Genomic DNA, 17,109 nt, shown 5'->3' with positions numbered 1-17,109 from the left:
AAAGAATTAGGAAAGTTTAATGTATTAAATTTGTGATTTTATCCAACCCTAGAGGCACTAATTTTTCATTCAGTGTTTGAATGTTTGGAGACATTTAATTTCTTATTTTAAAATTATCCCTATAGGGGCACCTGGCTGGCTCAGTCAGTAGAGCTTGCAACTCTTGATCTCAGGGTTGTGAATTTGAGCCCCATGTTGGGTGTAGAGATTAATTAAAAATAAAATCTTGACAGCTGCTCTGGTAAACAGTGTGGAGGTTCCTCGAAAAATTATCAGTTGAACTCCCTTATGACCCAGCAATAGCACTGCTAGGGACACAGAAGTGCTGATGCATAGGAGCACACGTACCCCAATATTCATAGCAGCGGCACTTGCAACAATTGCCAAAATATGGAAAGAGCCTAAATGTCCATAGACTGATGAATGGATCAAGAATCTGTGGTTTACATATACAATGGAATACTACACTGCAATGAGGAAGAATGAAATCTGGCCATTTGTAGCAACATAGATGGACCTCAAGGGTGTCATGCTAAGCAAAATAAGTCAGGCAGAGAAGGACAGATACCATATGTTTGCACTCATATGTCTAACAGAAGATACTTAACAGAGGACCATGGGGAGGGGTGGGTGGGGAAAAGAGTTAGGGAGAAGGAGGGAGACAAATCATGACTCTTGAATACTGAAAACAAACTGAGGGCTGAAGGGGGAGGGGGAAAACGGGAAGGGGGTGATGGACATGGAGAAGGGCACTTGTGGGGAAGAGCACTGGGTATTATATGGAAGCCAACTTGACAATAAACTATAAAATAATAAATAAATAAAAACTTGAAAAAATAAAATAATATAAAATAATCCCTATAGTGTGTAATTATTTAGACTAGGGGATCTTGATGCCTAATATTTAGAGAAATGCTTGTTGTTTAATAAATGCATAATTTCATAAATTGGAAATGAAAAGCAGCAACAAATCTTCTTGTGTACACAAAAGAGCTCCAACAGGTATACTTGGGTCCCATCCCACCCTGAACACAATGGCACTGGGGACAGGGAAATATGAGGGTGTTGTCTGTGGCAGGTGCCTGGACTCTAAGAAACCTGGCTGGACATCTGTGAGCCCGTTTCCATGTCAGTCAAAGTAAAACAGACAGTAGTAACCACTTGCATTGGGCCGAATTGTGCAGAGCACTGACTCTTTCCTTGGCCGGGTTGAGCCTACTGATGAGCTCACTGAAAGCACTCTTTGTTTTTATTATAGTGTTTTATTTCTAGCCTTAATTTTTAGTCTTTTCATAAGAGTTTCCATCTCTTTGCTTACATTATCCATCTATTCCTGCATTTTGTCAATTTTTTCATCTAGAGCCCATAACATCTTCATCATTGCTATTTTACACCCCCGTCTGAGAATTCCAGCATCTGTGTCATATCTGCGTGTCATTCTGATGACTGCCTTGTGTGTCTTCAGACTGTCTTTTGTCTTGCCTTTTGACATGCCTCGTCATTTGTTGTTGAAGACCAGACACATAAAGGAACCAGGTAACAGGAGGTCTGTGTGAGGATCTATGGTAATATGGACAGGGAGAGGGCCGTGTTTAATGTTTGCCGTAGCAGTGGTGCTAGAGGCTGCAGATTCCTCTAGTGCCCTAGTGTTTGTCTCTTCTCTAGACTTTGTGCTCTGGTAAGCACTCTTCTTTGGAGAGAGTCCGTGTCTTGCATCTCTTTTAGCTACAGGGCACTGTTGTTAAAGTATAACTGCCCTGATTGGTGTAGGGTAGATGAGAGGGGAGCATACTCAACCTTCCAATGAAATCTCAGTCTTCAGTGGGAATGGGTCTCGGGAGCATATCTCCAGTGCTATCGTTTTTTTTTTTTTTTCCCTTGACCCCAACTGCCTTCCCTGGCATTTTTCAATGTATTTCCTTGGAGCCCTGCCCCTGTTGACCGTGACCTCTATCACTTAGGTAAGAGAAGAAGGTAGTGAGACCTGGAATGGGAGCACACTGTCTGACCTCCAACCGGAAATGGCTCTGGCAGTCTTTATTCCTGTAGTGGACAGAAGTGTCACAAGCACCATCTTTCTGGGCATGACACCTCCTCTTCCTCTGCTCCATGCTAACAATTTAAAAACAGAGAAATGGCATTTCACTGAGTGCATACTGGACATACTGAGGATGGAGTCCATGGGGTCACTGCTGTGGGGCCAGGACTTAGGTTCACTGCAGGGCTGAGCAGCCCAGGCTAGAGGCCCCTAAACAGGTGTGACTACAAAGTCATATGATAGTTCTCATGCTCACTTACCTATTTGCGGGATTTGGTACAGCCTCTCTGCACTGCCAGCACAGAGCCCGATGCAGATTTGATCCCATGAATCATGAGATCATGACCTGAGCTGAAACCAAGAGTGGGACACTTAATGAACTAAGCCAAGCAGGCACGCATAAAAATTTTTTAATTAAAATTTATTCATTTATTTTGAGGGGGGGCTGAGCAAGGGGGTGGCAGAGAGAGAGAGAATTCCCAGCAGGCTCCACACTGTCAACACAGAGCTCAATATGGGGCTCTATCCCATGAGTTATGTGATTATGACCCAAGTAGAAATGAAGAGTTGGACACGCAATTGAATGAGCCACCAAGGCGCCCCTCTCCTTACTTTTATTTTTGTTTATTTATTTATTTTGTGAGTGAGACAGAGAGAGTGAGCGGGGGAGGGGCAGAGAGAGGGTGGAAAGAATCCCAAGCAGGCTCCATGCTCAGAGCGAGGAGCCCAATTTGGGTTCAGTCTCATGAACCAAGATATCATGACCTGAGCCAAAATCAAGAGTTGGATGCGTAACCAACTGAGCCACCCAGGCGCCCCCTCCTTACCTTTATTTCAAAACATGCTTAGGTAGTTGTCTTAGTCTGTTTGGGCTGCTGTAACAGAATGCCACCAACGCAATGGCTTATAAACAACAGAAATTTCTTTCTAACAGTTCTGGAGGCTGTAATGTCCAAGATCAAAGCACTGTCAGATTCATTGTCTGGGGAAAGGCTGATTCCTGGGTCAGGGTACAAGAGGAAAAGGAAACTTCTCGGGTCTCTTTTCTGAGAGCACAATTTCGTTCCTGGAAGCTCTGCCCTCATAACCTAATCATCTCCCAAAGGCCCATCACCAAATACCACCACACTGGGGATTAGCCTTCAACATGAATTTGGTGGGGACACAAACATTCAGACTGCAGCGGCACTGGTCATATGTCAGAACTCTTCCCCAGTTCTTCCTCTCATCCCCCAACAAAAACCCCACTGGGTAAGCGAAAGGTGGTAGAGGCACCACACTTTTGTCATGCTCTGGCAGGGTGGCTGCTATGGCAGGGACCCCTGTACTCGGTGGTGGACGCCCTTGTAGTTGGGCCATGAATCCCATGAACAACAGCTCTTGGCCTAGGGAATAAATCATGCCTGGCACACAAGCATGCGAGTTTCCCAAATACAGTCAGGGGCTATAGGGATGGCTTAGATGACGAAGTTTCTTAAAAGCCAACTCCACGGGGTCTTCCTGTCCCACCTTTCCCTGACTCTTCATGTTAAATGCTCCACCCCCACCCCATTTGCTGTTTGGGCCTCTGCTTTCAGGTTTAATGAGTCAAGATGAGATTTTCTCTTTCAGTAAAGGAGTAGTAATGATAAACAATGTTGATAACAAGAGGCATCCCATGTTTGTCTCCCTCCTTCTTTGGGTCTTTTTTTGAGACTGCTTGTCCCTGGTGAAGGTGTTCTGGGGAGATATGGACATGGTTGCTGGCTGCCCTGGAGCGTGACCCCACTGAGTTCGGATCTCCTGTGTTTCCTGACATGTCACCCACCCAAGGAAGGCCAGGCAGACCCACATGGGTTGGAGTTGTGGGACAGGTCTCTGCTGTGAGAGGTTGGATGTCAGGAGGACCACAGGGAGGAACTCCTGGAAATTGTGGTGGAGGGGGAAACTTTCAAAATGGTGGGGTCGGGAGTTCTGGAAATGATGAGGTGGGCGGGGACTTCTGGGAAGGGTAGGCAAGCCAGAACTTTCTGGGAAGGGCATAGAGTGGGGGGATCTTTGGGAAAGATGGGGGGTTATTCATGGCTTGAGAGGGCAGATCTGAGGAGACAGCAGATGTGGTAGGAGAGGAGGTATCCAGGGCATGTTTAGCGCTGGGGCAGGCAGAGCCCATGCAGAGTCAGGACAGGATGGGTGGGGCCTTCACAGAGTGGGAAGCAGGGTGGAGCACATACCTTGGGCTGACGCTTGTTCAGATACCCTTAGTATTGCTGAGACCACGGAAACCACATCTCCTGGAAAAGTGAGTTGTCTCGTCGAGCGCCCGTGGCTCCTCAGGAGAGGCATCCATCCGCGGGCAGCTGCCATCGTGGGAGGAGACTGTGGCCGGTGCAGATGCCAGAAAAGCCTTTGATCCCCCAAAAGATGCTGCCCACGGGGGGGGGGTTGGAGTTGGTGATGGGCATGGGGGGTGAGACTTTCCTGGTGTGGTTTACGTGGTAAAACAGGATTATGCAGATCAACATCTGTTAATTACAAGTTATCTATTTTAAGGTGATTGGAAACTGTTTCTTTGTTTATTGTACGATGTGAAGTTTGAATTCATATCTGAATCTTTTGAAAGAAAAATATGTCACAAGCAAAGCTGATGCTCCAAGGAGAAGGGAATGGGGCCAGTGGTACGGGGCACAGTGTATATCTAGCCCCCTGCCCTCACACAGGAGACCTGGCCTTTCTTGGGCTGTGTCTCCTCATCTGTCGAGGGGATGGCTGTGCTTCTGGTCTAGGGAAGCGCGGGGAGTGGTGAGCATAGTGCTCGGAGCAGGCTTAGCACGTGGATAGCACGGGAGCGCCACGTGCCCTGGTGTAGCGTCCGTCAGCCCTTCAGTCCTTGTTTTGGCTGAATGGTTTCCACAACTTATTCATCCATTCCTCTGTTGAAGGACATTTGGGTTGTTTCCACCTTTGGCTATTTTGAGTATGAACGTTTTTGTTTTTTAGTATGAACATTCTTTTAACACATTAAACTTTTTTTCAGTAATTTTTTGAGAGCGAGCGAGTGTGAATAGGGAGGAGGGGCAGAGAGAGAGAGAAAGAGAGAGCGAATCTTAAACAGGCTCCATGCCCTGTACAGAGCCCAATGTGGGGCTTGATTCTATGACCCTGTGATCTCGACCTGAGCCTAAATTAAGAATCAGACACTCAACTGACTAAGCGACCCAGGTGCCCCAAGTATGAACATTTTTGTACATGTACTTGTTTTGAGTACCTCTTTTCAATTCTTTGTTGTATATACCTGGAGTACTGACTAAAGCTTTAGCAGGATCCCTTTAGCTGTTGCGGGGCAAAAAGAATGTGGAGGAGAGGAGGCGGTGGGAGGGCAGCCAGTTCCTTTAAGGGACTAGTGGCATGATATGGGGAACAGGATGGCAAGAGTGGGTGAGGAGTGACCAGATTGTGGACTCCAGATGAAGATTATGGGGACCCCTCTGTTTCAGCTCTGAAGGGTTAGGTAGCATTGAGCCAATAAAGTCTAAGTTGTCTAGAGACTTCTGGGTGGGACTGGAAGGGCTGTTGGCCTGGGGAGTCAGGAATGGGGTGTAATGTGACTCTGGTATAAGGGCTGGCAAGGGGAGGGGAGGGCAGAGCAAGTCCTCAGGGCAGGGAGAGCCCAAAGGTTCGAGGCCTGACGAGCAGTCTGTGGGTGAAGACGGAACTCCCTGGGAATGTGTGTCCACTCTTCTAGTGCCTCTGGGTTTGGGCCTGGGTCCCTCTCAACTCTGGGCACTGTGGAACCCTGGATGTTCTGCCCCCTCCCCTGCATCTGCTCAAAGCAAGGATGGAGAGATGACCTAGGTCTGGGTGGACGGATGTGTCCCAGTCCCAGGATTTGTGACCTATGAGGACATGGTCATGGCCTTCACCACGAAGGAGTGGGGGGACCTGGAGCCTGCGCAGAGGGTCCTGTACTAGGAGATGAAGCTGGAGAGGCTGTAGAACCCTGCACCCCTGGGTAAGGCCAAACCCTGCCCCTCCCTTCCATTCGTGTGGAAGATTCAACAGTGTTGCATGCAGCAATCACTTGTTTTTGGTCGTTGCTGTGTGCATAGCATTTCACTGCATGGATATCCAGTGCAATAATTCACACTGCTATTGGTGGGTATATCAGTGAGTGTCCAGTCAGGAAGTAGAAGCCATACAGTAATTTGAACAGGGCAAATTTGATATAAAAAGTTATCAGGGGCATGTGGATGGCTCAATCAGTTAGGCATCCGACTCTTGATTTTGGCTCAGGTCATGATCTCCTGGTTTGTGGGTTCAAGCCCCGTCTCAGGCTTTGCACTAGCAATGCAGAGCCTGCTTGGGATTCTCTCTCCTTCTCCCACTGCCCGCCCCCCCTAATAAATCAGTAAACTTAAAAAAATTTATTAACTATAACAGGGATAACTCTAAAAATCCTAGGGCAAGAAAGAGAACCCAAGGTAAGAATAAACTTTCAAGGAGGGAGCTGACAAATTCTCTGGGTTGCCCAAGCCAAGCAGGAAATGCCACCTTGGTGTGGCAGAGGGCCAAGGCTCCGAGCAGGCACGCCGAGGGAGTTAAGGTCCCACTACACGTACCAGGTACGAGGCCTACAGCACGATGTGTCTGTTGAGAGAGGCACTGGGAACCTCCTAGCTAGCAGGGCACCTTGGGGAGCATGGTATCCACGTCAGGAGAGCCACGGTGAGGTGGTTGCTAGGTTAGGCCAAGGCTTCGAGCGTGCCAGAAGAATGCCTTCCACACGCACGGAGGCTGATGTGCAGTTGCAGGAAGAGAAACAGCAAGACACCTTCTTGTGGTTTTCCTCCAGTGTCCTCTGCTGACAAAGCTGAACGGTGTGCTGACTGTAAAGGAGAAATGCCTACAGGGTCCGCCCACGACCGCAGAGCAGGTAAGAATATGGAGCCGAGAGGTCATAAACGGATAACTGCAGCGGGCTTGGGGCTGTTTTCTGATCTTTTGCGTTTCATAGATGGTTGCTCTCAATGTTTTTGTACATGTGTTTCGGTTCTCATATGCATTGACTTCTGTCGGGTGCATGGCCTGGAGTGGAGTTGCTGACTCAGAGCAGACATATGTTTAGCTGTAGCAGATACTGCCAAAGTTTTCCAAAATCATTATTTGCTTCACTTCTTATTCTTAACAATTTTATTGAAAAACACTATCACCATTTCATTCCACACTCCATTCATCACTGGATACAGGCCCGTTTTGTATTTTGGGCTATGAACAGTACTAATCCCATCAACAATAGATTATTGTATTAGTTTTCTATTCTGTTTGACAAATTGCCACTAACTTGGTGGCTTAGAACCACATCCATCCATTAGCTCACAGTTGTGTAAGTCAGAAGTCTGGGAGCTCCTGCCTGGTTCTCTGCTCTGAGTATCACAAAGCTGAAATCAAGATGCTGCCTGGGCTGGGCTTTTGTCTGGAGGACCTGGCAATTATCTGCTTCCAAACTCATCGAGATCGTTGACAGACTGCAGTTCCTTGGTTGTAGGACTAAGACTGAGGTCTCCTTCTGTGCTGGCTGTTTAGCTACGGGTTGTTCTTACCTTCCAGAGGCCGCGATGTGGCCCACCCATCTTCCCAGCCAGCAACGGCACATCAAATCCTTCTCCTGCTTCAACTCTTTTGGACTTTCTCTTCTGCCACCAGCCAGAGAAAACTCCATGCTTTAAAAGCGTTCATGTGATTAGACCACACCCACTGGGATAATTTCCATATTTTAAGGTCAACTTAACCCAATGACAAGAGTGATAGCTGGTTATATTTACAGGTTCTAGTTCTGAACTTCCTCACCAATACTTGTTATCGTCAGGGTTCTTATTTGCTATTGTGAAGACTGAGAGACCCATCATATTGTGTAAAATCTGTATCTTAGTTATTCACATCGGCCATGGTGTGAATACCGAGCGTAATGCCAGGAGCAGGTTATGTGAACGTGGCAGGTCAGGCCCCTCACAACACTGGTACTTCCCTGATTACTTTCTGAGCATGTATGTCTTTTCTGGTTTGTTGGCGCCATCAATTCTGATGAGAATTACTGAGTCACAGCCTTTATCCACTTTTCTATTAGGTTTGTAGTCATTTTCTTACTGATTTTGAGTTAAAACATATTTTTTGTTGGAGAGCCTCTTGGTGTTGTGGGGTGAGGGGAGGACTAGGAATTGGGGCAAGGAGTCCAGTGTTGTTTTACGGGAAAAACAAAACGAAACAAAAATCCCATGCTCCCTAAAACTCAACACTCCCACTTTGGGAGATTCACTCTAAGGAAAATAACCAGAGGTGGGGCGCTTGGCTGTCTCAGTCACTAGAGTGCACAACTCTTAACCTCAGGGTCGTAAATTCAAACCCCACATTGGGCATACTTAAAAAAAAAACAACAAAAAACAACAACAAAAACAAAGAAAAAAAGGAAATAACCAGAGTTGCAACCAAAGTGTATGCTCAGGAGGGTGCATCACAGTAGTGGATACCATGAAAGAGAAAATGAAGTATCTGGGCTTGGTAGAAATGACAGTGCTGGGAGCACCTGGGTGGCTCAGTCGGTTAAGCCTCCGACTTCAGCTCAGGTCAGATCTCACATTCGTGGGTTCGAGCCCCGCGTCAGGCTCTGTGCTGACAGCTAGCTCAGAGCCTGGAGCCTGCTTCCGGTTCTGTTTCCTTCTCTCTCTGCCCCTCCTTTCTCATGCTCTGTCTCTCTCTGTATCAAAAATAAATAAAACATTAAAAATTAAAAAAAAAAGAAATGACAGTGCTGGACAGAAAATGGAATTTTCACCCAGGCATTAAAAACCGTGTGTTTAACAACAGGGTCATGAGGGAGTGAGAAGAGCATGACACATACGGTAGCTCCACAAGAGGCTTTATCAAACAAATGCCCTTCGGGCGCCCAGGTGATTCCGTCACTTGAGCGTCAGACTCTTGATTTCAGTTCAGGTTATGATCTCACAGTTCGTGAGTTCGAGCCCCACATCAAGCTCTGTGTGGACACTGTAGAGCCTGCTTGGCATCTTCTCTCTCCCTCTCTCTCTGCTCCTCCCCTGCTTACTTACTCTCTCTCAAAATAAATAAACATTAAAAAAACAAAAATACCCCTGCAAACACCTAGAATAAGCACCACTATGAGACAGTGGATTAGGGGTCATTTTCATAATCTCTGCCCTCTTATGTATTTCAAAGTCTTCTAAGTGAACAATAATTACTTTTAAGTCACATGGCCTATGTGACATGTTTGTGGACCCTCCTTGTCCATCCATACTTGCAAACGAGGTCCCCTTGGTGTCCCCTCAACCTGGGACTTGAGGGCTCAAAGGACAAGGAGGCCAGGGAGTGACGTGGGCGACCCAAGAACAGGTGGGTCAGGAGACCAGGGCTGCTGGCCCCTCTCGCGGGCACGGCTGCTCTGTGGTCTTGCTGCCAGGCAGGAGGGATGCCACTGCTGATGTTCTGGCCAGCAAGAAAGCAGAGGTCAGGATTCTCACGTAGAAACTCCCCATTACAAAAATGGAATTTGTGACAAATCTAAACTGTGGAGGGCTATGAGTTTTCCATCCGTCTGCCAACAGAAGCCAGGCATGCTCCCCTGAGCTTTCTGTACCGTCTACACCGAGACATCGGGCTCAGCAGCTTGAGGAGTAGAAAGGAGCAATTTTTAAGCAGCCACCTGGGGCCAATAAAGTCCCAGAGGTCGGGAGAGCCCTTGCCTGGTCCACCTGCCGAGGTCACCACCGGGGGGCCTCGGAGCCTGGAAGTCACCGGGCTGAGGCACTTTATCGCAGCCCAGGCCTCACCAGACTATCGAGGGAGCAGTGGGTGCTTTCACTTACACCCAGATGGCTGTTTTGGGGACACTGAACCGGGGACAGGGGCCTCGCCTGGGAATTGATTCACGAGTGTCCTCTGCTGCCTCCAAGTGTCCCACACAGAAGAGACCAAGAGAGGCTGGGGCCAGATTCCCAGGAACTGTGTCCAGGTCCCGCAGGCTCCACGGCTCCCGCAGTGAGGCTGCCTTCTGGAGCCGCTCACGGGGCCTCCGGCCGGTGGCTCTTCCTGTGAATGACCAGCTGGGACTTCCAGTCGAAGCTGCGGCCGCAGTCACCACAGTGGTGGCGCCGCTGGCCTGTGTGGCTTTTCCTGTGGATGACCAGCTGAGACTTCCAGCTGAAGCTGCGCCCGCAGTCCTCACAGGCATAGCTTCGGGGGCCCGGGGGCGTGCGCCGGGGGTGGCGGGGTGCACCCGGCTCCCGGGAGCCTGGCAGCAGCTTCTGAACGCCCCCGACAGCCGGCGCCGGCGTCCGCACGGCCTGCCCATCCGCATGCGTCCGGTGGTGGATGACAAACACTGATTTCCAGTCAAAGCCTCGGCCGCACAACTCACAGGTGTAAGGCTTCCTCCGTGGGGCACCGGCCTCCAGCACTGCTCCCACCGTAGCCCTGGGGGACATGGAGGCCCCAGATGGGCCCTCCCAGGTGACAGGCCTGGAGACCTGGGGTGGCTGGGACTCTGGGTAGTGGGGTGGACCGTCGCGGTGGCTCTCACTCTCATCTCCTAGGGAAGGAGAGGTGGTGGTCCCAGGCAGCCCAGCGTCCTTGACATTCCTGTCCCCTCCCACCAGGCGTGTGGGGGCAGAGGAGCTCCCACTCCAGCAGACAATAGTCAGTCCACATCGTGTGGAAAGGCACTCACCCGGGTGGAGGCTTCTTTGACCCTCTGTCCCCGAGCGCAGCACCCCTGGCTCCGACTCAACCCGTGACTCCGGTGGGGGTGCCGGTAGCCCTGCTGGGGTGAGGGACAGTCAGGTGGCAGTTCTGGCATGGGGCCGGTGAGGGGCTCTCACACATTAGGGGCAGGGGTGGGGGTCCTGACAGATGACAGGGCGCCCCTAGGTACGGAGGGCAAACGCTGGGAGGCGTGCACAGCAAAGGGCCAGGCAGGGAGCCCCACAGCCAGGGCGGTGGGCGGGCGCCGACGGAGGGGCCGGGGCTGGTCCTCACCCAGGGAGACCACCGTGCCGTACTTCTCCAGCATCACGTCCCAGTACAGTTCCTTCTGTGACCGGTCCAGAAGCCCCCACTCCTCCTGCCAGGATGCAGCCCATCACCCTTGGTTCCCGTCCACCGCCCATCCTCTGCCGTTCTGCAGTGCCCTCCCCTTCCCATGTCCCCTGGCCACGACCTTACTAGCTACCTGGGGAAGGGGCCAGGTTACCTGAGGCTCTTTTGCTTCCTAAGGATGAAGCTGAGAAGGGTGTGTGAAGGTTGGGAAATAGGGCAGAGAGGGGTTGTCCTTCGGCTCACTGGGGGGACTGCTAGCACCTGTCCCCCTCAGAATCCCCCTCCACGTTCCAGCTAGACAGACTGAGCCGAGGACCCTTGGAAGGCTGTTGGGGGGAGCCTGGGTGGGGACAGATGTGGCTGGCGTCACTCCCTTGGCTTGAAGAGTGTGTGGTGCACTGAGAGCAAAAGACCTGGGGACCCAAGAGGACCCAGCCACCTCTCACCAAGCCTCTGGTCACAAAAGTAACAGATATCCTCCCTGGGGGAGCTACTGAGGGCTCCCAGCATTCCTAGATGCATGGACCTGGCTGTGGAGAGGTCAAGGGCAGGAGAACTCACATTAGGAGGTGCAGCCAAGCATCTCAGGGCTCAGATGATGTATGTGGGGCAGGTGATGGGGTGCCTGCTGCCACAGGGTGAACTTTGATAGTTGATGCAGGACCCTTTAAAGCAGGCTTTACCAGGTGACGCGCTCTCTGGCCCTGGGTGTGCTCTCTTTGCCTCCCCAAATCCCATCATCTGGGGCTTTGCTGGGGTGGGAAACAATCCTGACAGGTAAGCCACTGAAGGTCCAGGGACAAGGAGGTGGCAGCCCCTGCCGGAATGCTACTGGCCGGAAGTCAGGAGGCTTTGGAGGGCGTGGACTCCCCACCCAGCTGTTCCGCACCGTGCCATCAGGCTGCGGAGGGCCTGGAGGGACTTCTTAGCCTCGAAGCACATCTCAACAAGCTCTTCCACTGGGGCACTTTGCTTAGGAGCAAAGCTGCTGGGAGAGGACAGGACCCCTGCTGTCCACACTCAGGAGCCAAGCACTCCAGGCGGCTGGGGCCTCAGTCGAGCTTCCATGCCGAGCGGGCCGAGGCCCAGGGCTGGTCGGCCTTTGAGAAAAGCCCCAGGAAAGAGGTGGCTGCAGGCCATTTCCTAGGCATCTCCATTCTGATCTCAGGGGTACAGGGGAGGCAAGACTGCTGTGGGAAGCTCAGGCTTTCCTGCCAAGGTTCGTCATCTTGACTCCTCCCCCGTATATGAGGGTTCATATCCCCAGGTGCCAGCTTAAGACTGCTGGAAACATCAAAATCCCCATTTCCTTGTAAGTGAGGAAACCAACTCCTACTTATTTCAGTCACTGTAAACCAGATCCCACGGCCTGAGGTTCAACTCCTTCCCAATTTTAGAGACTACCAGCCTGTCCCTGTCCTCTAGAACCTGCAGGAGGGACCCTAACACCTGCCCACTTCTGGGCAGCAAAGAGCACAAAACCTGCTGGCCAAGAAGCCTGAAAATCTGACAGCAGAGTGGCCACCAAGGACACAGTCCTCCCACTAGGGGCCTGTACCTCCCACCTGGGGCTGCTCACCTGAATCCTGGGTGGTCGGAAGGATGTGGAGGCTGCTTCCCGGTGTGCTGGGTACCCCTCACGGGACTGGGCTGGATGTGGGGGGCTGCAAGGTGCTAGGAAATGAGGCAGGCAAAGATCAGGTGAGCCAGGCAGGTGAGCTGGTGTTGGTGCTGCAGCTTTGACCTTCCTCTGCCAGCAGCCAGCCGGTCCTTTCCTCCTGCCTCCTGGGGACCCATCTCTGAAGGCTGCAGTCTCTCCTGAGTCCCAGCTGAGGACATTCACACCCCCTCTAGGAAACCCCCAGCCCCAGAACAACCCCTCCTAGGATTCCCCACCCTGGCTAGCTAGGGTCGTCCACATACCGTCCAAGAGTCCCCAGGACCTAATGTGGCTCCCACTCTCACCCATCTCCTGCCCATCAGCATCAGGCTCCTCCTTCACACTGCAGCTGAGCTGGGAAGACCCTTCCATCTGGGTGTCCTGTGGTTCCTCCCCAGAGGTGGCCCTGAGAAGTTCCACTGTCCCTGAAGGGTGGGGTCTCCCCAAGGACTCCTCTATCTTCTGTGCCTCTGGAAGCACCACTTGCTTCAAGACATGGGTTGTGATCTGAAGGGGAGAGGCAAGTCACAGGGGCTCTAGTCTTGCTCTGTTCCTCCAATAAGTCAATGCAGGCCACACTCACCCAGCCCAGTAGCTGCCCAGGGTCATGCTGCAGGCCTTCGACCAGGGCTACAGCCTCCTCAGAGCTGCCCGGCCGCTGGCCCCGCACCCAGGCCTGAATCTCAGGGGGCAGCGTGCCCAGAAATTGCTCCAGCACCAGCAGCTCCAGCATCTGCTCCTTGGAGCATGCTTCTGGCCGCAGCCACTGGCGACACAGTTCTCGCAGCCGGGCCAGGGCCTCACGGGGGCCTGCCACCTCCTGGTAGCAGAAGCCCCGGAAACGTAGGCGTGCTGCCTCGGGCTCCTCCAGAGTGGCCACGGGGTCCACAGAGGGCAGGCGTGGGGGGCCCAGTGGGGATGGCATTGTTGTACTGGGTGTCTTCTTGTAGCCAACAAGAGGGACCTGCAGGAAAGGAGGGGTCAGGGTGCGGGCCAAGAGGCCATGGCCAAGGTAAGGCAGACAGGCCCAGCCCAGGGGCTGAGGCTGGTTCAGAGAGGACTGTGGCCAGAGGGATGCATGAGGCTGGGAAAACTTCATGGAGGGAGGGGTCACAGGAGCTGGCTGCTGACAGGAACTGAATGCAGAAGAAAGCCTTGTAGATGAATGCTTAGAGGCAAGTTGCCCAATGGAGTTTCCGGCGAAACTGCAGGAGACGATGGTTAACAGGTAAGTAAAAGAAGTCATCACAGGTTTCCAGGGTCTGGCTCAGGAGCCAGGCAGAGTAACCGCCAGTGGAGGGAGGGGAGTGGTCCGTCAGGCGGGAGGCCGAGGGAAAGCAGCTCACACACACTCCAGGACATCAGGACATGTTGACTCAAGTGGGCACCGAGGGGCTGCTATAAGTACGAGGCACGCCTGCGCCACGGATAGAGGCAGGGCGTGGACTCGGAGACAGTGCTCGCTGACAACCGCGAACTATGAATGACTCAACGCTGCCCGTACCAAGCACGTGAAAAGCAATACAAAACAAAACCACGAGGTGCAGTTGCCTGGAATAGTAAGCGCACACTGTGTCCCTGCCCTCAAAAGGTTCTGGAACGAAACACGCCCACCTGGGGGGCCTGTCAGACCCGCTACACCAGGCCTGCCCCCCCCCGCCCCCCAGGAGTCTATCTTACAAAAGGGAGAGGAACGAAGAGGTCCTGCCAGAGGATGGGGAACCTGTGGGCGGTGGAAGGGCCTGAGTTAAGGCTCGGAGGTAGGGCGCGCCGGGCACGTCGGGAGGTGGGCTGGCACTCTGGAGTGCAGAGAGGACAGAGCGGCCGGGTCCCCAGGGATGGAAAAAGCCAGGGCCAGACCGGCCAGGCCCGCGCTCACCCCAACCTTGGTGTCCGGGCCGGGAGGCCACTTCCGGTAAGGGGTCCCGCCCTTCCCGCCCCTTCGCGCGTTGCCATGGCGACCGCCGACCAATCACGCGCCTGCTCGACAAGTAACGCCCCCTCCCTTCAGACTACGTTTCCCGTGAGACCCAGCAAGCAAGGACGGGAGCGGCCTCCGTCAGCGGATGCTCATCTCTAAAGTCCTCTTAGGACTGAGGAGAGCCTTTCCTTTTAAAGAAATCTGAAGAATCGAGGAGTTTGGGGGCTCCCTCCCCTCACTGGCGACCGCTCTTCCTCTGCATCCGAGCCCTAGACTCACCAACAGCCGTGATGGAGGGTACTTTAGAATCCTGCGCATGTGCACAGCGGACCCGGCTCCTATAGGCAAGTGAAGTCGGGGGAGGAGCATGACCTTATGGCCATTCAGAGGTGGCGCCCCATCTCCGCCCCTCTTGAGGCTTCGTTCTTGTCGCGGAGCAGTACTCTAGGTAACCGTTAGAGGACACCCGCCCGCATCCATCTGCTTCCAAGGCAACGGCCAGAGCGTCACCCGGTCTTCCTGGGCGGCCAGACGTGATGGCCTGCAGGCGATCCCAGAAGTCCGACCAGTGAGCCGGCCTGATCTGTCGACCTTCTCTCCCAACCCTGAGCATGACCCAGTGAGTCCCCTGCTGGCGTCCTCCATTCGACCTCTGCTGAGAACATGCAGGAACACGGACCAGGGTGGGCGCTCATTTACACATCAAGAAACTGTCCCACGATTTATACCCTCAGAGTCTTTGACGCTACTAACCTTTTACTTTGGGTACCAAAGCTAGTAAGAGTGATCTTTAGTTTAAATCTCAACAGGCAAAGTTAGTTTGTTAAAATCACTGTGGAAAGGATATTTTGCTTCTTGTGATACCTAGCTGCCAGCACTCAACAGCATTGGTCTTGCACATCTAGTGAAGCCCTGACCATGTGTATGGCTGGGGCTTGTCAACTCTTCTGTCATCAGACCGGGCTGTTTTGTGGGGACTTAGGTTGTTTCACCGGAACTCTGTGGATTCCCCAGAAACGACTCTTCCACCATTCACTGTATGGGGGAGAACTGGTGCTCTAACAGCTTCAGTGGCTCTCTTCCTCATCCTGTTTTAGGTCCTCAGTTCTGCTGGTTCTCAAGCCTTCTGGAGTTCTGCAGTATAGGCCTCCGGGGACCTCTGTCCATTTCCCCCAGTGCCAAATCAGTATTTAGCTTTCTCTAAATCAGAGATTGATCCCACATCTGCTTCTAGTTTCAGAATGCCTTTGCTGTTCTCCTTGACCATCCTTATACTTGTGGGTTTATGTTTTTAAACACTCTCATCTCTACCTTCAGTGGGATTCTGAACCAAGTGAAATGTATGTGTTCAGTCCACCATCTTGACCCAGAGAGCTCAAGGACACTTTTACATTCAAGCCTATTCAGGAAAAAGAGCAGAAGGATTAGCCTGACAGGCTAAGGTCCAACATGACTACAGAGGTTTGGAGAAGGTCAGTGTAAAGGCAAAGACATGGGGGGAAGCAGGTAATCATGGTTGCTGTTCCTACAGGACCAGGAAGGGGGCACTGACCAGTCCTGGGTACTGAGGGGGGGGATTTGAGGAGGGTGAAGTGAGGGACTGCAGGGGTGAAAAGCATGGGGAACTGGGGGAGACTGGTGGGGAAATGGGAAAGGGTATTAGGCCCAACTCAAGGGGCCTGGAGAACTTCAGTCCAATAGAAAAGGTTGGCGTACCCACTACATATTTGACACATGCCTTGGCTCTTGAATCCCATGGGCTCCTGAAGAGCTGTCAGTTAGAGTGGGGGTTGTCTGCATTCCACAGCTGAGCAAACTGAGGCTGTGACCTAGTCAGGGAACCCTCATGGAAGCACTCGGGGAAAGTTAGATGGGGGTAACGCAAAAGTGTGTACCAGAGCAGAGGAGAAAGGATGAGTCCAGGAGGGGTGGACAGTGGCTCGGAGGCCCGTAGGATACCAGGAGCCCTGGCACAGAGGACCTGGATCCAAGGGTTTTGGGAGTGGGTCCAGCAGGACTCCTTTTCTTACAAGAACTTGTAAGATTCCAAAAGCAAATGACAGGTCTGGCCCTGATAGCAGAAAGCAAGAACGGAAGGGTGGAAGGTCTGTGTTCACTGTATATGGCACAGCGCTCCCAAATCGTGGAGGTGGATGGACTGGAGACCTACCAGGCTGGAGTCAATCTTTCTGGCCACTACTGGGGACCCCTGCCTCAGATTTCCCCCAATGGATTCACAAAGACTCAGAACTGGAGAGAGTTCCTGCTTGGGACAGCCCCACACTACCTACCCTCCCAAGATTTCCTGGCTGGGCCACACCCACTCTGGCTGTCAAGGAGGCACAGGTACCCAGCCCCTCAGTGGGTCTCAGACTGCACATACATACCCTTAGGCCTCTCAGAGAT

At 52.3% G+C, this 17,109-nt stretch overlaps 2 protein-coding genes across 7 annotated transcripts in view; both read right to left on the bottom strand.

Moving 5' to 3' along the window:
* The window catches only part of ZNF324 (zinc finger protein 324), a 19,853-nt gene that overhangs the window by 1,571 nt on the left and 1,173 nt on the right, over window positions 1–17,109 (bottom strand). The window lies entirely within an intron of this gene.
* Window positions 8,729–15,012, bottom strand: ZNF446 (zinc finger protein 446). 6 transcript variants are annotated; one of them, XR_003904078.1, is made up of 7 exons: window positions 13,366–14,452; window positions 13,088–13,289; window positions 12,702–12,796; window positions 11,063–11,147; window positions 10,755–10,847; window positions 9,895–10,616; window positions 8,729–8,768 (listed from the first exon to the last, which is right to left on the bottom strand). XR_003904078.1 is itself a non-coding variant. In XM_029926424.1 (7 exons), exons 2-7 carry the CDS (start codon window positions 13,705–13,707, stop codon window positions 10,090–10,092), a joined length of 1,344 nt encoding a protein of 447 aa, XP_029782284.1. In that variant the 5' UTR covers window positions 13,708–13,746; window positions 14,983–15,012; the 3' UTR covers window positions 9,203–10,089. The 6 variants fall into 6 exon arrangements, 5 of the variants coding, with proteins under 5 accessions (XP_029782284.1, XP_029782285.1, XP_029782283.1 ...); XM_029926424.1 differs by lacking the exon at window positions 8,729–8,768 and adding an exon at window positions 14,983–15,012 and having other exon boundaries at window positions 9,203–10,616; window positions 13,366–13,746; XM_029926425.1 differs by lacking the exon at window positions 8,729–8,768 and adding an exon at window positions 14,662–14,859 and having other exon boundaries at window positions 9,203–10,616; window positions 13,366–13,746.

Source organism: Suricata suricatta, chromosome 16 (assembly GCF_006229205.1).
Source record: "Suricata suricatta isolate VVHF042 chromosome 16, meerkat_22Aug2017_6uvM2_HiC, whole genome shotgun sequence".
Taxonomy (NCBI): Eukaryota; Metazoa; Chordata; class Mammalia; order Carnivora; family Herpestidae; genus Suricata; species Suricata suricatta.
Note: the sequence above shows the minus strand (reverse complement) of the source record. Positions and strands in the feature narration are given on the sequence as shown.